Source organism: Homarus americanus, unplaced genomic scaffold (assembly GCF_018991925.1).
Source record: "Homarus americanus isolate GMGI-L3 unplaced genomic scaffold, GMGI_Hamer_2.0 scaffold57980, whole genome shotgun sequence".
Lineage (NCBI taxonomy): Eukaryota > Metazoa > Arthropoda > Malacostraca > Decapoda > Nephropidae > Homarus > Homarus americanus.
Window position 1 is genome coordinate 12251841 of NW_024716703.1, and position 22366 is coordinate 12274206.

Consider the following 22366-nt stretch of genomic DNA (forward strand, 5'->3'; position numbering starts at 1 on the left):
AGACCACATTTTTGGTTTTGCCATTAGCAGCAAGTATGTACAGATTTTTGCCAGTTCCCACTCTGGAGCATCCAACATAGAACTGTCCATGAGAGAAGCAAGGAAACACCAGGTTTAGGCCAACCATCTTTAGGGACTGTCCCTGGCTTTTGTAGATGGTCATGGCAAAGCTCACTTTAACCGGGAACTGAAGTCGCTTGAACTCAAATGGCATGTCAGTGATGATGAGAGGTATCCTTGGTATAAACACGTCCTCTCCTTTAGCTTTTCCTGTCAGTATTGTAGCTTCCAGTACATGTGGCATCATGTTCTTCACCACCAGTCTTGTGCCATTGCAGAGGATTGGTGTTTCAAGATTTCTTAAGAGCATTGTAGAAGTTCCAAGCTTGAGAGTGAGGTGGTGAGGAGGGATTCCAGTGGGCTCCAAAGAATTAAGGAATTCTGCAGGGTACTGGACTGCTTGGTCCTGGTCATTTACTGTTTCAACAGATTTGAATGAGGTCTCACTGCCTGGAAGCTGTCTGAGTAGAGTCATGTTGATTTCAGCCACTGTTTCATTCTTTGGTGTCAGAATTGCGCGTTCACGCAGCCACTTGTGATCCTTGTAGTAGTGGATAATGTTTGGGTAGACCATGTTAGTGAGCTCAGTTGAGAACTTTACAACATTTCCACATCCTTGAGGAATGATTACACTGGGGAACAAAATTCAACTTTTTGTCAGTTGCATACATTTTGAGACCTGTTTCTGGGTAAATTGAGGTCACTGATTTCAAATATGGGACCGGTTTTTTTCTATCGGGTCTAGTTTTGTTGCGGTGAGTTACCTACCATTTACTACTATATATAATTAGACTACCATATACTACTGCTAAAAATCTAAACCAGCACACAGAGAGGAATTACCAAACACGTAGAATTAATTTTTAATTACTTTTATTTACCTTGACAAGCATATTTTGGATTCATCAGTTGCTTTTGTGAGCTATGCCAGATTTATTCAGGCACAAACTTGCGTTTAATGGACTGTCTTGAATATCGCCTCTCAGTGCAGTCTCGATGAATGCTCCAGCAATAGTCCGCCATCATGTGAATGTCCCAGCGACCTTGATACCTGTCTTCCATGACTTTGTGAATGTCCCAGCGACCTTGATACCTGTCTTCCATGACTTTGATATCCTGGTGAAAGCGTTCACCTTGCTCATCACTCACGTCCCCCAAGTTTGCCGGAAACAGTTCAAGATGACTGTTCAGGAAATGCATCTTAATGCTCATGTTGCAACCTAACACATGGAAACTTTCCATCAAAGATTCAACGAGCTTTTTATAGTCCTCTGATTTCCTGTTTCCAAGAAAGTTCCTTACAACAGAAACGAATGCTCCCCATGCATTTCTCTCAACATCAGTCATGGATTGAGTGAAGGCTTGGTCTTTAATCAGCGTCCTAATTTGAGGGCCGTCGAAAATACCTGCTTTGAGTTTTTCTAGCGTTAAACCAGGGAACACTTCACACAGATACTTAAAACAGTCACTGTCAGTATCGAGCGCCTTGACAAACTGTTTCATAAGGCCCAGCTTGATGTGAAGGGGCGGGAAAACAATTTTTTCAGGTTCCACTAGGGGTTCATAAATGATGTTCTTTTCCCCAACATTGAGGCTTTCCCTAACTGGCCATTCCTTCTGAATCTAGTGTCTGTCTTTGGCTCTGCTGTCCCAGAGGCAGATAAAGCAAGGAAATTTTGCATACCCACCTTGCTGTCCTAGCAAAAAATTGACCATTTTTAGATCAACACAGATGATCCATTTGTGTTCTTCATATTTGAGTAGCTCCAAAACCGTTTTGATGTGTTCATATTTTTCTTTCAGGTGTACTGAGTGTCCTATGGATATTGAGCCAAAGATGTTGCCTATATGTAATAAAACACACTTCAGACTCCGCTTAGAGCTATCTATAAAGAGGCGCCACTCTTTCGGATCATAACCTGGAGCTCCCATCGCGGTGACTAATCCAGAAATATCACAACAGTAGACGAAGTCAAATTTAGAATCAAAGAACTGTAAGAGGTTCTTTTCTCTGTTGCGAAAGAATGTTACCTTTGTGTCTATTTTCAGCAAGTTTTTATCTTTTAACCGTGAAGCCAACAATTCTGACAGCTTTTTAGACAGACCCAGATCTCGAACTAAGTCATTGAGTTCTGCTTGGCTAAATGTTTGCGGTTCTGTTGATATGCCTGCAAAATCTGAGTCACTATTTCTGTTAGTTGACTCCTCTGTGACCTCAGTGTCATATTCACTGTCAGATTCAACGGAAGCAAGTTGAGTGAAGATAGGCTTTGGAACATCATCTGAATGGGGCACAGGCCTGATTGCTGAATCTAGACCTGATCTGCACAAACGAATGCCATTTTCAGAATCTGTGACCTCAAATCTACCAGAATCAAGTGTCAGAACTCATGCAACCGAAAGTGTGTTCCCCAGTGTTATTTGTTCTTCTGAATCAACAAGGAAAGTTCCATTCCCAATCTGTAGTAGAAGGTTTGCAAACCGTCCAGCATCCTGATCTCCTTGTATAGATGTACTCTCATGTTTGTGGATAGGGTGAGTGTCTGAACACTTCTCCAAAGGTATGATGCCTTGAGGCACGCATTCAGTTCATCAGCTGGAGTGCTTCGAGGAATGACAGGTAGGATCTGGCGAAAGTCTCCAGCAATGACCATTGTAATGCCACCCATGAGCTGGTTATTTTCTCGTATGTCTTGCAAGGTCCTGCCCAATACTTCAAACGCTAACTTGTGAGACATATTGCATTCATCCCAGACTATGAGGCTGCATTTTTCTAAGAGTTTTGCCTTTGCCGATCCTTTTTTAATGTTGCACACTGGATTCTCATTGTGAGCGAGGTTGAGAGGCAGTTTAAAAGTTGAGTGTGCAGTACGTACTTCTTCTAGTAGTGTTGCAGCAATGCCTGAGGATGCCACAGCAAGAGCAATTTTCCCCTGATGAAGTACTTTGGCCAACAGAAGGTTGATCAGGAATGTTTTTCCTGTCCCGCCAGGTGCATCGAGAAAGATCATACCTCACCTGCTCCGCTTGTATCGCTTGCAAGATCTGTTCATAAGCATTTGCTTGATGAGGCACCAGGTGAGGCTCATTTTCTTAAAGAAAATTCCCCAGAACTTCAACTGAGTAGTCTGTCTCTCTGAGCAACTCCCTGTTTGCAACTACTGTTTCTTCTCGGTTTGGGGAAGGCAATCCAAAATCAGTCAGGCCACGGTAGGACGCCACCCTCCGGGAGGCTCCACATTGTCTCACTGTTCAGTCCCCAAAACTTCTTCTTCCATCAATAGTTCATTAACGGTGTATGTAAGTTCCACCATGTTTCTCACTACAACGGTACAGCAAAGTATATGTTTTAGCATTAAACTGTTATTATTTTATTGTCTAATCATTACTACATATAACACCACCCATCATCACAACATATAACATCATCCATCATCACTACATATAACACCATCCATCATCACTACATATAACACTATTCATCATCACTACATATAACACCATCCATCATCACTACATATAACACCACCCATCATCACTACAATTATAACAACATCCATCATCACTACATATAACATCATCCATCATCACTTCATATAACACCATCCATCATCACTACATATAACACTATCCATCATCACTACATATAACACCATCCATCATCACTACATATAACACTATCCATCATCACTACATATAACACCATCCATCATCACTACATATAACACCACCCATCATCACTACAATCATAACAACATCCATCATCACTACATATAACACTATCCATCATCACTACATATAACACCATCCATCATCACTACATATAACACCAGCCATCATCACTACAGATCGGTAAAGTAGTTTCCGAGATTCTCGTGCGGACACACAGACAAACAGACAGACTTCTTTGTTTTGTATAGATATAGATCATCACTACATATAACACCACCCATCATCATCACTACATATAACACCATCCATCATCACTACATATAGCACCATCCATCGTCACTACATATAACACTGTCCATCATCACTACATATAACATCATCATCCATTATCACTACATATAACACCACCCATCATCATCACTACATATAACACCATCCATCATCATCACTACATATAACACCATCCATCATCACTACAGATCGGTAAAGTAGTTTCCGAGATTCTCGTGCTGACACACAAACACACAAACAAACACACACAGACATACTTCTTTGTTTTATATATATATATATATATATATATATATATATATATATATATATATATATATATATATATATATATATATATATATATGTAATATTCAGAAATTTCAGTGTAATTTCAAACGCCGCGCCATTGGCGATACTGAGTTTTCAAGGTCGTCTGAGGTAAGAGAGCGCTCCTGCACGTAGTGAGAGGTTTTGGAACTAGGCCTATATGATATTGAATGTAGTTTACCGAATTAATAATGATGAGATTCATGAAGTTAAGGGACTATTATTAAATTTGAAATTATTATAGATCGTTTATCAGTCTGAATAATGTTACGGGTGTCCCAAGAAAGTTATTAGTAGGCGGAAAATATGTCATGTAGGCCTAAGCTAACGCCTTGGGTAGACACGAGGCTGGCTGGCTCAGTCAGACGACAGGGTGGAACAGAGAGGGCAGACTGTGCGTCAGAGAAGACGAAACGGTCACGTGGTCTAGTCACCTGTGTTGCGCTATTGCAGTATAACAAGTAAGTCTCATTCGATCTCAGATAGGGGTTAGATAGGGCAGTGATAAAGTTATTAAGAGCTAACAGTGAGTTAATTTCAGGGTTTCCGTCAGAACCCACTTGACTGCGAGAGACTGACTGCCGTTTGAGACTGCCGTTGATGATTGATGATTAGCGATTGTCGCAGTTGGAACGATCAGTGCAGGCTTGCCACTGGTTAGCGGGGTAGCAAAGGATCTCTTGAGTGAACGAGTGCTCCCGACAACTAAAACGACACGGGACCAGCATCAGCAGTGGGTGATCAGTTCTTACCACGTGGGAGCACAACACCACGTGTCCTCGGTCAGCTAGAAGCATTACCTACTGGCCATAGTCACCTGTTGGCGTTCTCTCTTCCCGCCCATGGACGCACTGAGAGTACACTGAGGCTATCTGAGTAAATTAATGGTCACACACTGAGACCAGGAGTCTAGGGGATACCTAGAGAAACATTTTATCTCCCTTATTACGGGTGTATGTTGAGTTGGGTGAAGCCGGGTTCATGGGTATTGGTAGACCCAGTAACATCTCAATAATAATGATAATATTTTTGTGTGTAGTTAATACCATTTTTTCAGTTACTGATATTATCTTGACGTGTGTAGTTTTATATTTCTTGAATAATTTTGATAGTATTGTTTTTAATGTTTGTGTCACAATTGAAACCAGAGTGATACTGTGATTTAGTTCCTTTAATGCATTTAATTTTTCTTTATAATTCTGATCTCAGATATAACTTTTGTTCCCCAGAGTAGTGTTTAAGTTAGGTTAGTAAGTGTGCATCTGTTGATATTAATTTGTTGAAAGCCCTTCAGGCCTGTTTCATGTGTGCAAGCAACAACTCTTAATACTTTGAATTTATTGTTGTCTAATGAGGCATTGTCTGGGTTTCTAATAATTTCAATCATGTATAACTTTTATTCCCCAGAGTAGTGTTTTAAGTTCGGGTTAAGAGGTGCGCATATGTTGGGGTACCATTATTTGATTGTGTCTGTAGTGTTGGAGGGAATATAAGTGTCTAAATTTTACAGTGTCTCATTCATCCCAGTCACAGACGCTATCCTTCCACGGGTCACGTACAATTCATTTTGTTTAGTAAATTTAAGTGTTCTTGTGCTGCTTCAGGATTTTTCTCAAAGGGGCGCTTCCACTGCAATTTCCATCTAATAATTAATAAACCCCAAGTCAAGTGAGAAATTAAGTCTAGTAAATTTCCGACCAGTTACATATATATATATATATATATATATATATATATATATATATATATATATATATATATATATATATATATATATATATATATATATAATATATATACTGATACATAATATAAGTTGAAAGAAACATATTCCAACCACTTGGTCAGCCAGGCATGACATCACCTTCCTTAATTCACTATGCCAAAGGTTCTCATTTCATAATTTACAGCCTCATTTGTTGGAAGTAACCGTAATACAGTTACCTAGACTAAGAATATATATTTGAATAACGTTAATAAGTTATAGTCAGCAATAAATTATATTTACATATAAACAAATTTCTAATTAATGGTGCATCAACAACTACCTGAGTGGAGGAGTCAAGGCCATGTGTATGGTGGCGTGTACAGTGTAGGTTATGTATCTAAGCTACTGTGCCGAGTAGCAACCTTGTATATAATTACGTGGCAACACTGCATGTGTTATGTGGCAACATTGCGCCGAGGCTGCCATATGGCAAGGCAGTTTTAGTCTGACTCTGTGGGCCGTGCATGGCACACGCTAGTCACCACTTGTATTTCTCCTATCCGTTGATAAATGGACTTCAGTGTTACCCGGTGTTTCCCTACCCATCACTGCCTTCTTCAGGGAACACTTGGAACCTTCATGGCGCAGTGAGTAGGATCTGTGGACTTACACGTGTGTGAACAATGGACAGTTAGCCGGCGATGTGCAACTGCCGGCGATGTGCGCGTCGACTCTTAGTGTGTTGTGTTGCGTTGTGTTTCGCCGCGACGTGTAGTGTTGCGCCGTCACAGTGCGTTTTAGTGACGGTGGCAGTGCTAGTGTCAGTGTATTAGTGTGTCTAGAGCTGAGAGTTGAGCATTGGCCTGTCTTTTGTCGTACCCATCCGCACTCCACTGTTAGTCTTAGCCACAGCGACTAGAGGGTGGCACCAAGGGGACAGGTCGTCACCAACGGGTATGATGACACCCTGGGCCACCATGGAATCCAGTTCCTTCTTGACTGAATCCCTGAAGGCGAGAGGAATCAACCGGGGAGTGTGTATGGCAAACGGCTGTGCATCTTCCCGCAGGTGCATCCTCATAAGCGGACCCGCCATAGCCTTCAGTGGCGCGGTCAGTAGGGCCTCCTTTGTCACCAGCACACCCGAGTACTCCTTCAGGAAGTAGGCCCTTGAGGCTGAAGGAGACGTCTCGCTGTGAAGAGGAAGCAGCCAGGCACGTCGCTCGTTGATTCACGCACCCTGCTGGCGGTGTACCGAGCAGCTGGGATCTGCTCAGGAAAGTCTCTGGGCACCACGCCTAACTCCTTGCAGTGCTCCCACGACAACAAGGGTGTAGCGAGAGTAGGCTGCACGTCGATCCATCCGTGATACGACCTGTCGCCGTAGGTGATCTCCACTTGAAAGGAGCCCACAGCGTCCGGCATCTGGGAACCGTCCGCATTGTAGTACAGCAGCTGCGGCGGTGGTCCCAGGTCGCGTTTGGTGAGGCCCAGTTTCTGGAGGTGGTTCAACCCAATCACCGTAGTATCAGTGCCGGTGTCCGGTATCACCCCAATGTGACCCGACACATCACCGTGTGTGACGGCGACGCGGATGGTAGGGGAAGGGGTAGCCCTGGGGCGTGTGGTCGATTCCACCCTCCTGATGTGACTCAGCTGCTGCTTGGGGCTGCGTGGGCCATCTGAAGGGGGCTGCGTGCGAACCACCCCGAGGGAAGTGCGCTGCTTTCCTCCTCATCTCGGGCTTTTGGGCTTGGGTTGGCGGCAGCACTTGTCGTAGTGTCCATAGCGACCGCAGGCTTGACACTTGTGGCCTCGTGCAGGGCACCTGTCTGTGTTAGACCAGTGACCCTTACGGTCACATCCACGACACAGTGCGTCGTTGGCCAGGCATGTCTTGGGGCCATGCTGCTTTCCACAGCTGCCACAGGAAGCACTAGGCGTAGTCGTGGATGAACGTGCGGCAGCCTTCACGTTGTTGGCCGCCTTCTTACCCTTCTTGTACTCTGAGATAGCTCTCACAGCAGGTGGGGCCTGTAAGGCAGAGTTGGCGGACTTGGTGGCCTCGTATGACCGACATTCAGTCACTACCACCTGGAGTGTGGAGGAAGCGTCCAGGGGGATGAGTCGCTGCACCAACTCTTCTTGCCTGACACCTGTCAAGATCCCGTGCTTGATCCAGACTTCCTCACATTCCTGGCTGTGCGCCTTCCAGGCGCCGATCTCCTCCGGCAAACTCTTTAAACGTACAAAAAAGTCGTCAAAGGATTCATTTTCTGCCTGCTTGCAGCTGGTGAAGGCGCGACGACGCAAAGCCTCGTTATTCCGACCCTTAACGTGCTCCTGTAAAAGGTCGAGCACATCCGTCACTGAAGATGTAGAATCGAGAGGCACTTGCAACGTGTGCTCCAAAACTCTCTGGGTCTCCAGCGACAAACACATCCGCAGTTGGATGAGCTGTTTGTTTGGAGGCATGCTGTCAAGGTGCACCATCGTGGAGTAATCTGTCCACCGCCGCCTCCACTCACAAAAAAGCTGAAACGTGACGTCTGGTGAGAGGGCGGGTGGGGGTTGAACAGATGCCTTGGGAGCTGTTGGAGTAGCAAGAGTGCCTGGAGGACGCTGGTGTGGTGGAGGAGGGAGGATATTGGCGCCTTGGTGCGCGAAACCTGCGAGTGAGGGAGGGTGGGTTAGCGCCAGGGTCGCCAATAGTGCATCAAAACGCGACTTTTCCTCCTCTCTTCGTGTCTCCTCCCTCTGAAGTTCCATTTCTCTGCGTCTCTCGTCCCTGTCGTCCATCCACCTCAGAATTGTGGCAATGTCCGTCGCTGGAGGTGGTGGATGCGAGTCTGCGCCCTGTGGAGGGGATGGTGGTGGGGAGTCGTGTCTCCCATCTTGACGTTGTCCCTTCTTACCGCCCATCTTAGTATGCTTGAACTGCGCTGTTTAGTATATAAAGTGGCGCCTCATCATCTCGAACCACATATATATGACATAAACAGTGCAGAAATAATGCATAGAGTCCACTGTTCTGTCCGTGAGTGCGTGCGTGCGTGCGTGTGTGTGTGTATGTGTCTCAGAGAGCAGAGTGTGGTGGCCGCTGGGGAGGCAAGAACGTCAATGTCTCCCCGGATGTCACACGAGAAGGGTGTACGCCTGCGTGCTCCGTGGGTACCACAAAAGACAGGCCAATGCTCAACTCTCAGCTCTAGACACACTAATACACTGACACTAACACTGCCACCGTCACTAAAACGCACTGTGACGGCGCATTACTGCACGTCGCGGCAAAACACAACGCAACACAACACAACACACTAAGAGTCGACGCACACATCGCCGGCAGTCGCACATCGCCGGCTAACTGGCCATTGTTCACACACTTGTAAGTCCACAGATCCTACTCACTGCGCCATGAAGGTTCCAAGTGTTCCCTGAAGAAGGCAGTGATGGGTAGGGAAACACCGGGTAACACTGAAGTCCATTTATTAACGGATAGGAGAAATACAAGTGGTGACTAGCGTGTGCCATGCACGGCCCACAGAGTCAGACTAAGACTGCCTTGCCATATGGCAGCCTCTGGGCAATGTTGCCACATAACACGTGCAGTGTTGCCACGTAATTATATACAAAGATGCTACTCGGCACAGTTGCTTATATACAAGGTTGCTACTCGGCACAGTTGCTTATATACAAGGTTGCTACTCGGCACAGTAGCTTAGATACATAACCTACATACAGTAGCTCAAAAAATTATATATATATAAAAAAAAAATTATGACACAACGGACGAAGGATTTTGACAACCCTATCGAGTCAACAGGAGTGGCAGTCTTCATTTTGAAATTCATTGGCCCTCCCAAGTATAGATAGTTTAATGAGTGACTGCACAGTGTTGTATAAAGCTGTTGATATAAACATTTGATCTGTTACTATTATCAAGCAACTTAGTCTGTCTTACGGAAGATCTCGTATGCTGTCATCTGGCCTCTTGATTTGATCGACTCATTACATGTACTGTAGTCGAGTACACTTGGCATTGTAACGACTGAGGTCACATGACGCCACATTGGCTTAAAAAAGAATTCTAATTTATAATAATTTAACATGACTATCGCTAAAATACGTAATTATAGTATAATTAAATGTTTATAAAAACTATATTCTGTATTTTGGAGGATGACTCTAATGGGGAAAAAATGACGAAAGTTTTACCGAGTCTTTCAAAGACTGTTAACATACCGCGACCCGACCTGAACCTTCACTCGGGTTGTCTGTTGTGTTGATGAAGTTGCCTTATCTTGCTCTTAAATGTTTTGCACGCTGATCCAACTTTCCTCATGTTTCTACGACTGCCGGCCTCAGGCCTGGAAGTTGCTCAGAGTATCAGGAACAGCAAGTTTTAACATTGAACGTGTTCGAATTATCAAAGATTTAATTACAAGCCGTCCAACTTGGGCTTCACTCTCCTGGTCGGCGAATTATGCACGAAATGTCATTTGCATAACTAGGTTCCCGGTTACCTCAAAATTGTGTTTTCACGGCGTACGAAAAGGGTTTATCATATTTTTTAATCCCTTTTGTATGTGAAGTCTTTTATTAAAGTTATCTTATTTATACTTTAATACTAGAAAGTTTAGGGACACAGAAGATGTCGTCTCTTGTTGTGGTTACCTGATGGAAAGATATGTTGATGGACACGTTGTAATTATTAAACCTATTCTCTCTCTCTCTCTCTCTCTCTCTCTCTCTCTCTCTCTCCACTTCTAGTTGGTTATTGATTCTGCACTCCTTCACACTGCCACTTACCTCACTCAGTCTTGGAACAGCAGGAAGTGGTGATGCTCAACTGTTTTGAAGTGCAGATAGAGAACAGATACAGGTACATTAAAATAATGTCTTCTTGTTTTCTCTTCTTTTTTATTCTTATTCCTGTTGTCTCTTCCTCCTTCTCTTCATACATCCTTCCCTAAGGCCGTGATGAGAAGTTATATATTGTAAATTATAAACAGCGGAGAAAAAAATAAAGATATAGACACACAGATGAACAAACAAATTCTCTCTCTCTCTCTCTCTCTCTCTCTCTCTCTCTCTCTCTCTCTCTCGTTCCACAAGCTCGTGGTAATGAACTATAAATGGAAGACAATCATACGTAAATGACTTGAAATGGAGGCAGACAGAAAAACAACGTCCCGTTCTTTCTTACTCTTCCTCTTTTCTTCTTTATTTTCTTATTCTTGTTCTTCCTCTTCTCCTTACATCACTCCTCCACCTCCCTCGTTTCAGCTCCTTGCTATCCCTCGCTCAATCCCTTCCACTCACTTTTGCAACATTTCGCTACTTAGCTGCGTGTCGGCAGGTGGTGTGTGTAGCCGGGCAAACACCAGTTGGCCACGCTCGGCACCGCTCCACGGCTCCCGACCCCCAATCAACCCCCACTCCACGACCCACCAAGAAAATTGTGTGTGTGCTCAGCCAACAGAGCCAGTGTGGCGTGCTCTCTGGCTGCTCACGAATTGTATGATCTTTTACCTTTAATTTTCACTCAGAAATTTTCAGCCTTTTTGAACCGTATTTGTCCTTCTCACGGTCATTTTCGTGGTCCTTATTAGGTCGATTTGGGGTTATTTACCCAGTTTATTTAACTCATGATTAGTGGTGGCACAGTTTCCTTTCATCTGTAAATCATCTGCAAAGCTTCGGTGGATTCGGATATACTCATTAATTTGTATTTAAACATATGAAGCTGATTCGAGTTGATCTGAGGCTCCGACACACTGCCACTGTGGGTATTTGATTCTGACGAGTCGCCTTTCATGTGAACCCCCATATTGACACAACTCTTTGATCGCCCGATGACCCCCGCACACCCCAGCGGTCGCTACACAGCCTAACGAGCTCGTTATTTGATTCCCAAACTTTGTTTTGATGCGCTTCTGATCCTCGAGACTTTCATCCACTTCAGCGAACCTTCGAGATAGTTTTTGAATCTACAGTATAGTTGATCCCGACACTCTCCGCGTGGTCTACTGTTGACAAAGATAGTCTCCGTGGGTCTACTGTTGACTAAGATTGTCTCCGTGTGTCTACTGTTGACAAAGATAGTCTCCGTGGGTCTACTGTTGACAAAGATAGTCTCCGTGTGTCTACTGCTGACTAAGATAGTCTCCGTGTGTCTACTGTTGACAAAGATAGTCTCCGTGGGTCTACTGTTGACGAAGATAGTCTCCGTGGGTCTACTGTTGACTAAGATAGTCTCCGTGTGTCTACTGCTGACTAAGATTGTCTCCGCGTGTCTACTGCTAACTAAGATAGTCTCCGTGGGTCTACTATGGACTAAGATAGTCTCCATAGGTCTACTGCTGACTAATATAGTCTCCGTGGGTCTACTGTTGACTAAGATAGTCTCTGTGGGTCTACTGTTGACTAAGATTATCTCCGTGTGTCTACTGTTAACTCAGATAGTCTCCGTGTGTCTACTGCTGACTAAGATTATCTCCGTGTGTCTACTGTTGACTAAGATTGTCTCCGTGGGTCTACTGTTGACTAAGATAGTCTCTGTGTGTCTACTGTTGACTAAGATAGTCTCCGTGGGTCTACTGTTGACTAAGATAGTCTCCGTGTGTCTACTGTTGACTAAGATAGTCTCCGTGTGTCTACTGTTAACTAAGATAGTCTCCGTGTGTCTACTGTTGACTAAGATTGTCTCCGTGGGTCTACTGTTGACTAAGATAGTCTCTGTGTGTCTACTGTTGACAAAGATAGTCTCTGTGGGTCTACTGTTGACTAAGATAGTCTCCGTGTGTCTACTGTTGACTAAGATATTCTCCGTAGGTCTACTGCTGACTAAGATTATCTCCGTGGGTCTACTGTTGACTAAGATAGTCTCCGTGTGTCTACTGCTGACTAAGATAGTCTCCGTGGGTCTACTATGACTAAGATAGTCTCCGTAGGTCTACTGCTGACTAAGGGACTAAGATAGTCTCCGGTCTACTGCTGACTAAGATAGTCTCCGTGGGTCTACTGTTGACTAAGATAGTCTCTGTGGGTCTATTGACTAAGATTATCTCCGTGTGTCTACTGTTAACTCAGATAGTCTCCGTGTGTCTACTGCTGACTAAGATTATCTCCGTGTGTCTACTGTTGACTAAGATTGTCTCCGTGGGTCTACTGTTGACTAAGATAGTCTCTGTGTGTCTACTGTTGACAAAGATAGTCTCCGTGGGTCTACTGTTGACTAAGATAGTCTCCGTGTGTCTACTGTTGACTAAGATAGTCTCCGTGTGTCTACTAACTGTCTAACTAGATTGTCTCCATAGTCTCCGTGTGTCTACTGTTGACTAAGATAGTCTCCGTGGGTCTACTGTTGACTAAGATAGTCTCCGTGTGTCTACTGTTGACTAAGATAGTCTCCGTGGGTCTACTGTTGACTAAGATAGTCTCTGTGTGTCTACTGTTAACTAAGATAGTCTCCATAGGTCTACTGCTGACTAATATAGTCTCTGTGGGTCTACTGTTGACTAAGATAGCCTCCGTGGGTCTACTGTTGACTAAGATAGTCTCCGTGGGTCTACTACTGACTAAGATATTCTCCGTAGGTCTACTACTGACTACCTTAGTCTCCGTAGGTCTACTGTTGACTAAGATAGTCTCCGTGTGTCTACTGTTGACTAAGATAGTCTCCGTGTGTCTACTGTTGACTAAGATAGTCTCCGTGGGTCTACTGTTGACTAAGATAGTCTCCGTGTGTCTACTGTTGACTAAGATATTCTCCGTAGGTATACTGCTGACTACCTTAGTCTCCGTAGGTCTAATGTTGACTAAGATAGTCTCCGTAGGTCTACTGCTGACTAAGATAGTCTCCGTGGGTCTACAACTGACTAAGATATTCTCCGTAGGTCTACTGCTGACTAAGTTAGTCTCCGTAGGTCTCCTGCTAAGATAGTCTCTGTCGGTCTACTGCTGACTAAGATAGTCTCCGTGGGTCTACTGCTCACTAAAATAGTCTCTGTAGGTCTACTGCTGACTAAGTTAGTCTCCGTGGGTCTAATGCTCACTAAAATAGTCTCTGTAGGTCTACTGCTGACTAAGTTCGTGTCTGTAGGTCTACAGCTGACTAAGATAGTCTCCGTGGGTCTACTGCTCACTAAAATAGTCTCTGTAGGTCTACTGCTGACTAATTTAGTCTCCGTGGGTCTACTGCTCACTAAAATAGTCTCTGTAGGTCTACTGCTGACTAAGTTAGTCTCCGTGAGTCTACTGCTAAGATGGTCTCTGTAGGTCTACTGCTGACTAAGTTAGTCTCCGTGGGCCTACTGCTCACTAAGATATTCTCTGTAGGTCTACTGCTGACTAAGATAGTCTCCGTGGGTCTACTGTTCACTAAAATCGTCTCTTTAGGTCGACTGTTGACTAAGTTAGTCTCCGTGGGTCTACTGCTCACTGAAATAGTCTCTGTAGCTCTACTGCTGACTAAGTTCGTGTCTGTAGGTCTACAGCTGACTAAGTTAGTCTCCGTGGGTCTACTGTTCACTAAAATCGTTTCTTTAGGTCTACTGATGACTAAGTTAGTCTCCGTGGGTCTACTGCTAAGATGGTCTCTGTAGGTCTACTGCTGACTAAGTTAGTCTCCGCGTCTGATTTAAACAACTTCCCAGATTCCTTCTTCTTTCATACCGGGAAGGAGCGCCATCACATACAGAAGATAGTCACACCTTCGTCTGGCTTGATCCCATAGACTAAAACGTTATGGATAACCCGAAGATTAGACTCCCCAGGTTACTTCATCTGATATGTAATTAAACACACTAACGTTAACCTAGCCTAACCTAACCTAACCTAACCTAACCTAACTGTGGAGTTAATAATCTTCAGATGATCCAATTTTACCTATGGTTCCTTAGCGTTTTTTATAAACAGCTTTCAATTTAACATACATTGGCTCTGAAAAGTATCTTAAACGATTTTGTGAGAAAAAATTATGACACAACGGACGTAGGATTTTGACTCCCCTACCGAGACAACAGGAGCCGCAGTGTTCAAGTTGAAATTTATCGAACCTCACCATCATGATACCTTTTGGGGTGCGTGTACTGTATTTAATAGAGGCAGAGGAAGTTGTGGATATCTTTTGGTAAGGGCAAGACAGAGAAGGACATTCAAGAGGCTGCCAGAGTCCATAGGTGTGATGCCAGGAGGAAACTTGAACTACTGCCAAGACGACGGATACAAACACCTCGGAGAAGAAAGGCAAGAATATTGTTGCTGCATAGGATGAATGAGGAAGACAGAAATAAGAGCAAATAGAAGAACGAAGAATTAAGTTGTGAAGAAGGAGTTACGTAAAATAAAGAATAATAAAAGGTGAGGTAGAAGAAGAGAATGTTTTAAGAGTATATGAAGATAATAACACCAGACCTTCGACTCAACATGGAAGAAGACAGATGATGGAGGTGACAACAGGTGTGAAAACGGGTAATTAACTCTCGGGAAGACTTCTTTAAGGTCTCCTATTAAACATCCTCGACTCACAACACCCAACTCAAAGAACGTTCAAACAAGCAGTTGATGACCCTGTGCCGTCACTTTCATTAGTGGTTGTAAGAGAAGCTATATATGGACTTAAAAATGAACAGAGCTCAAGGTATAAGATCCAGGTGCCGGTGTAATTACTCAAACAAAGAGGAGAGAGAGGGAGGAGTGAGAAGTTGCACTAACAAGATAGCTAAGTGATGATTCGGTTACCTAACAGCTGAGAGAGTAGAATTACAACACCACACTAAAAGAAAACAAACAGAATAAATACATCGCACTAATTACTGAGGAATTTATTAAATACTTACAAAAATCCTCCTGATAAAAGAATAGTACCATATTACAGGACAAGCGTCATACAACAACAACAAATGACAAAAACACCGAGAAAATGACACAGGCGCCTGTAGTTCAGCGAAGCATCATGACGAAATTTGGGATTCCATGAAAATAATGAATGTTACGAGAACCACTTTATCAAGGTTTCTGCAGAGATAAGAAAGCTAATTATACTCAAGTTGAAGACGGTATGACAAAAGGATGACTATAGTGCCCCGCGTAATTTGATATTATAAGGGAAAAAGTTAATAATACATTTCACCATTACTTACGAGGTTTATGCAGATGAGGTAGACGTGAGAATGATAGATACACAGTAAAGGCAAAGTGAGAGAAAGAGACGCAAAAAAAATAAGCAATCAAAAATACGCACAGGAAACAAACACACATAAAGCAACCAACTATCACACACACACACACACACACACACACACACACACAACTTTTGAGGAACATAAAAGTTGAAACAATTAAACTTTGCACTAAACCTCCTTCCTTCTCCCCCCCTCCCCCACCCAAGTTCTCGGGCTTCCTTAAGACGAGACTATTTATAGGCAACGCTCTGTATATTAAGCAAATTTCTCCAGCTCAGGTCCCCCCCCCATCCCTTAGATCACGTTTTCTTTGTTTTCCCGTTTTCTTTGTTTTGCTTTATTTTTAATTTCCTATTTGTCATCATTTTCTCTTTGTTAAGTTACGTTTTCTTCTGTTTATCTCCATTTTCTATGTTTTTTTTTTAAGTCAGTTTTTCTAGTTTTCTCTTCGTTTCTCTCCATTTTGTGTTTTATTCTAATTTATAATTCCTGTTTACTGATTTCTTTTATTTTTCAATCTCTTTATGTAGCGTATATTTCTTTATTAGTCTTCTTACTAATATTATTTTTTGGTTCTATAATTATGTTTCGATGCTAAATTATCTCCGCAATCATTCTCAAATATTTATATACGCAGACTCCGTTTTTTGTTTCACGATAATTTTTTTTTTTAGTATACTGTATCTAGATCCCATACTAGCCAGGACCCAATATCATTTGAACATTCACAGTCTTTACAGAGATTGAAATATATTGGATACACACACACACACGCACACGAACACAGACATCCTTGACCACCGGAGGGTCGAGACCTATCAGGCACTGCTCCTGCTGAGCAGCTGCCCCCCTTGGCAATGTTCGGCCCATTCCTCAAGTCCCTCTCCCCGACCCTTCCTCACCACCGGGATATCAAATTAATCAAAAGTGACAATTTCGTTTCGGAAAAAAGTGGGATCATTGTTGAACAGTGATGAACAGCGTTTAAGCCAGTGAATTCAGCACTAGATAATACCAGCGAGAGCAGTGACCCACCAGTGAGATAAGCACCCCTGGGAACCGGACACCATCTTCTGACCAGGCGGTGTTAATCAGTCCACCATGGAACAACAGTGGGCCGGCTTTACACCTGACTACGAGATAACACAACACCACTTAGCATAGAGTGAGGTACTGTGACACCACCACACACCACACAGTGTCTCCATGAACACGTGAGGTCCTTCATATCAACACCTACGGACGAGTTACTGCACCACGTGAACACCACACCACCCGATGTTTCCATGACCACGTAAGGTTCTTCATGTCAACATCTAAGGACGAGTTTCTGAACCACGTGGCCTACGTGACCTCACACAGTTACTGAGTATGGCAAAGAACCAGCCCAGGCCATTAACTGTAAACTGTGATAATTTGTATGTTCAATTCATGTTCCTTCTCCTTTTAGTAATGAAAGCTTTTGTTAAACGACCCACCCACCCCATGTCTTTGTGTGCAATGAGTCATTTTTGTCTAATGTATATTTTCAGCCTTCGGCTGCAGAACTTTTTCAATAAACCGTTAATTATTATTATTATTATTATTATTATTATTATTATTATTATTATTGCACACACACACACACACACAAATGAAACACTTAGGTTTTTTCTTTATGCCTGTGAGTTGGGTGTTACTTGAGTTTCCGGCACAGTGCACGTTCCGGAAGTAGACGGCGCAGTAAAGAAAACGGGTAATGGTATATATTTGGAGAGCGCATTGTAGAAACTCAGGTTGACTTCATTGACCTTTGACCTTTGATATAATATAAAATAGGTCAACTTAACCATAAACAAAACAATGGGTTCGGGGACGAAATTGTGTTTCTGAGAGTTTCAACTAGTCCTCATACCCGGAACTTTCGAAAACGCACACCTTAGAAAATATTTCGAAAACTTGCAGAATCCAAAAATAAACAGACTCTCTTTATAAGGCACAAAATATGAAAACTCGCTATTGGTGAGCTTCTTAAATAACTGTAACCTATTCATGACTACCGGGTTAATGAAGTACCGAACGTGAAGGTCAGCGAACACAACCTTTCTTCCATCTGTGAAGAACATTAGAAACATAAGAAAATAAGGAGTCTGCAATAGGCCAGTTGGTCTGTGCATGGCAGCTCCTGTCGAGAGTTACTACTACTCTCTATCATCCATGAATTTATCTAGCCTCCTTTTAAAACTTTCCAGTGTTCCAGCACTTACTACAAGTTGCTAAGCTTGTTCCACTCGTCCGCCACCCTATTTGTGAACCAATTCCTTCCTATCTCCCTCCTAAACCTAAACTTATCCAACTTAAATCCGTTGCTGCGAGTCCTATCCTGCTCGGATATTGTAAGAACTTTATCTATATCTCCTTTATTGATTCCTTTCACCCACTTAAATACTTCTATCATATCTCCCCGCACTCTTCGTCTTTCTAGGGAATCAAGTTTAGTTTCTTTAATCTATCCTGATATGGAAGGTTTCTAAGTCCCGGAGTCATTTTCATCATTCTTCGCTGCACCGACTCCAATGAATTGATATCCATTCTATAATAAGGTTATTAAACACGCTGGTTTTTTTTTTAATTAACAACAAAAACAACAACAACAACAAAAAGGAAAGAGTATTCTCCATATACAACTTTTTTTATTTCCAAGCAAGGAAAAAATAGTTACACCACATGAAGCGTTTTTATTTAACTGGAAAAACTTTCACACACTTTGAAAAAAATAAATAAATATAATTCGTCTGCATTTCACAACAGCAACAAAAAAATATTCATACCATACATAGCATTTTTACAGTTCTTTATTTGACTCCGTCCAAACCGCGTAATTGAAGTCCGTGAGATCCAACAGCAAATCACTTTAAAAACTTTAATCAAACCGTAGAGAGAGGAGGATTAACTGTGAGAGAACACGACCACAGAGGGAGAGGGAAAAAGCAGAAAGATGTAAGGGGAAGAGAATCAGGCATACGAATGAACAAACTGAAAAGAAATTCAAAATGTGGAGGACTAAAAATCTGAAATGGATACCCCTCTCCCCTCCCCTCCCTCCCACCCAAAAAATAAAAAAAATAAAGAAAATAAATAAAAATATTGAGAAGTTAAAACGGCGCTGTGGTGTTGGACGCTATGCATGAGGGGTGAAGGGAGGGAATACTTTTACTTAGGAAGCCCACACAGTGATAAATGAAGCGATGGTATTAACACAGTGAAACAACAAGAGAAAGACGAAAGAAATAATGTGATAAAAGTGAGAGAGACACCAGGAGAGAGAGAGAGAAAGAGAGACATGGTGGAGGGGAATGAAAGGAAGGGAGGGAAGGGCAAAAAGAAAGTAAGAAAAGGATGAAAGGTAAAATTTTTAAATCTAGAAGATAGTTCACAACAGAGAAAACTGCTAAAATAAATTAAAGGTAAAGAAAGTTGTCTATTGCATCCCTGCTGTAATAATAATAATATAATAATAGTAATAATAATAATATTAATAATAATAATAATAATAATAATAGTAATATCATAATAATAATAATAATAATAATAATAATAATAATAATAATAATAATAATAATAATATCATAACAATAATAATAATAGCGTTAGTGTTGAGGTGACACAAGACGAGATGGTAAAACAATGTTGAATGAATCAGTCAGGATTATGAATGAGGCTAAAATATACTGTTAATTACACGCTGAGTGAAGACAACACAGTAACCCACATGTTTTGGTGAATGAATTAAGTCAGGTTTATGAATGAACACATCATCTCTATTTACAAACAACGTAGTGTGAGGGAGCGTGACCGTAGAATACACACACACACACACACACACACACACACACATGTACAGCAGCGTACAGAAGAGTAAAAGCTGTGTTCAATATAGTAAAAAGACCCACATAGCTGTAAACAAAAACATGATCAGCTGTAGTTATGTGCCATAAAAGTGTGCCAGGCGAACGTTAGTCTGGCGAAGCTAACATTTATACCTTATCCTATAATGTTAAGGTATAAATGTAAGCTTCGCCAGACTAACGTTCGCCTGAACATTATAGGGTATGGTGTTGAATAATGGAGCTAACTTTGAGATTATAATTATTATTATGAGTAGTAGTAGTTTTATAGTAGTAGTAGTACTAGTAGTAGTCAAATCAAGGGGTGGATGTGAACGCCAGGCGGTATTGCTTGCCCGTACAGGTGTATCGTGGTTGGAATATAAGGTTAGGTTAGGTTGGGTTAGGTTAGGTTAAGTTAGGTCAGGTCAGGTCAGGTCAGGTTAGGTTAGGTTAGGTTAGGTTAGGTTAGGTTAGGTTTTGATCAAATTGCTCATGCCCAGATTGTTGATGGACTGGTGTGAACCCTGGTTATTGACGCTCAGTAATAACATTATAACAACAACGACAATAACGTTAGTGTTATTACTGCTCTTCAACAACTAGGGTCTTTAAACGCTTAACAAGGTTAGTGTCCAACAGTTAAAACATCATAAGAATTAAAACTCTTAATGGTGGTCATAAAAAATAATTAGTGACTTAAGGTGACACAATAAACACTGGAATATTATTTTGGCGTCGTTCGTGTAATAATATGGTGTCGCTAAATTCATGCCGGCAAGATAATTTATCCCTGAGTAATATTCGCTCGTACGATGTTTTGGCGTCGATAAATATTTCTTCGAAAATTAATTTAAAGTCAGGAAATATCTTTATACGATTATTTGGCGTTCCGGAAGCACTTATTCGAAAATTATTTTGGCGTCGATTAAAAATTTTCTCTCAGTATTTTGGCGAAAGAAAATATGTGCCAAAAATATTTTTGCGTCGAGAAAATTACAGAAATTCTAGAGTATCGTGATGTGACAAATTTGGTTATAAAATACGAGTAATTTAGCGCTGAGAAATATTTGATGGGAAATTAGTTTGGCGTCGTTTAAAGTTCAAATGATGATATTTTTTGGAGGTAAGATCGAGTTGCGGTATTTTATTGGCGTTAGGTGTAAAAGTTATAACATTTACATATTCTAGAAATTTAGGACAGTGTAAAGATAATTAATTCAACCTGTAGTATAAACGAGTTCACTATTTTGTAGTAAAAGCCTAAAAACTGATGCACTGTGACGTCATTGGGTAAATAAAAACACAAACTGGCGTCATTGGAGCGATTAAAAAACATTATGACGTCAACATGACAACACTAAAAACATTCTGACTTCACTCTGTCAACACTGGAATCATTCTCTTATCAGTTAACAATGGAACAACCTGACATCATTACATCAATACTGAAACACTGACATCACTACAAAACTGAAACACACTTGACATCACTACATCAACACTGAAACACACCTGACATCACTACATCAACACTGAAACATTCTCACATCACTATATCAACACTGAAACACACTTGACATCACTACATCGACACTGAAACACGCTGACATCACTACATCAACACAGAAAAACACCTGACATCACTACATCAACACTGAAACTCTGACATCACTACGACACTGAAACACACTTGACATCACTACATTAACACTGAAACACACTTGACATCACTACATCAACACTGAAACACGCTGACATCACTACATCAACACAGAAAAACACACTGACATAACTACAACACTGAAACACACCTGACATCACTACGTCAACACTGAAAAACACTGACATCACTACAACACTGAAACACACTGACATCACTGCATCAACACTCAAACACTGACCTCACTACAACACTGAAACTCACTGACATCACTACATCAACACTGAAACAAACCTGACATCACTTCATCAGCACTGAAACACATTGACATCACTATATCAATATTGAAACACTGACATCACTACAACACTGAACACACTGACATCACTACATCAACACTGAAACACTGACATCACTACAACACTGAAACACACTGACATCACTACATCAACACTGAAACACACCTGACATCACTACATCAACACTGAAACACTCTGACATCACTATATCAACACTGAAACACTGACATCACTACAAAACTGAAACACACTTGACAACACTACAACAACACTGAAACACACTTGACATCACTACAGCAACACTGAAATAC

At 41.9% G+C, this 22366-nt stretch overlaps 2 protein-coding genes across 2 annotated transcripts in view; one reads left to right on the forward strand and one right to left on the reverse strand.

Moving 5' to 3' along the window:
- The window catches only part of LOC121858383, a gene marked incomplete at its 5' end in the record, with an annotated part of 53601 nt that extends 40626 nt beyond the window's left edge, over nucleotides 1-12975 (forward strand). The window contains one exon of the mRNA XM_042354826.1: nucleotides 12142-12975. Within this exon, the coding sequence (XP_042210760.1) occupies nucleotides 12142-12975 (834 nt within the window). The remainder of the gene's footprint in view (nucleotides 1-12141) is intronic.
- Nucleotides 12976-13342: 367 nt separating this feature from the next.
- Nucleotides 13343-17989, reverse strand: LOC121858384 (salivary glue protein Sgs-3-like). Its single transcript, XM_042354827.1, has 2 exons — nucleotides 17907-17989; nucleotides 13343-13973 (listed from the first exon to the last, which is right to left on the reverse strand). The coding sequence occupies exons 1-2, from the start codon at nucleotides 17987-17989 to the stop codon at nucleotides 13343-13345; spliced, it is 714 nt and encodes a 237-aa protein (XP_042210761.1).
- Between the last annotated feature and the right edge of the window lie 4377 nt (nucleotides 17990-22366).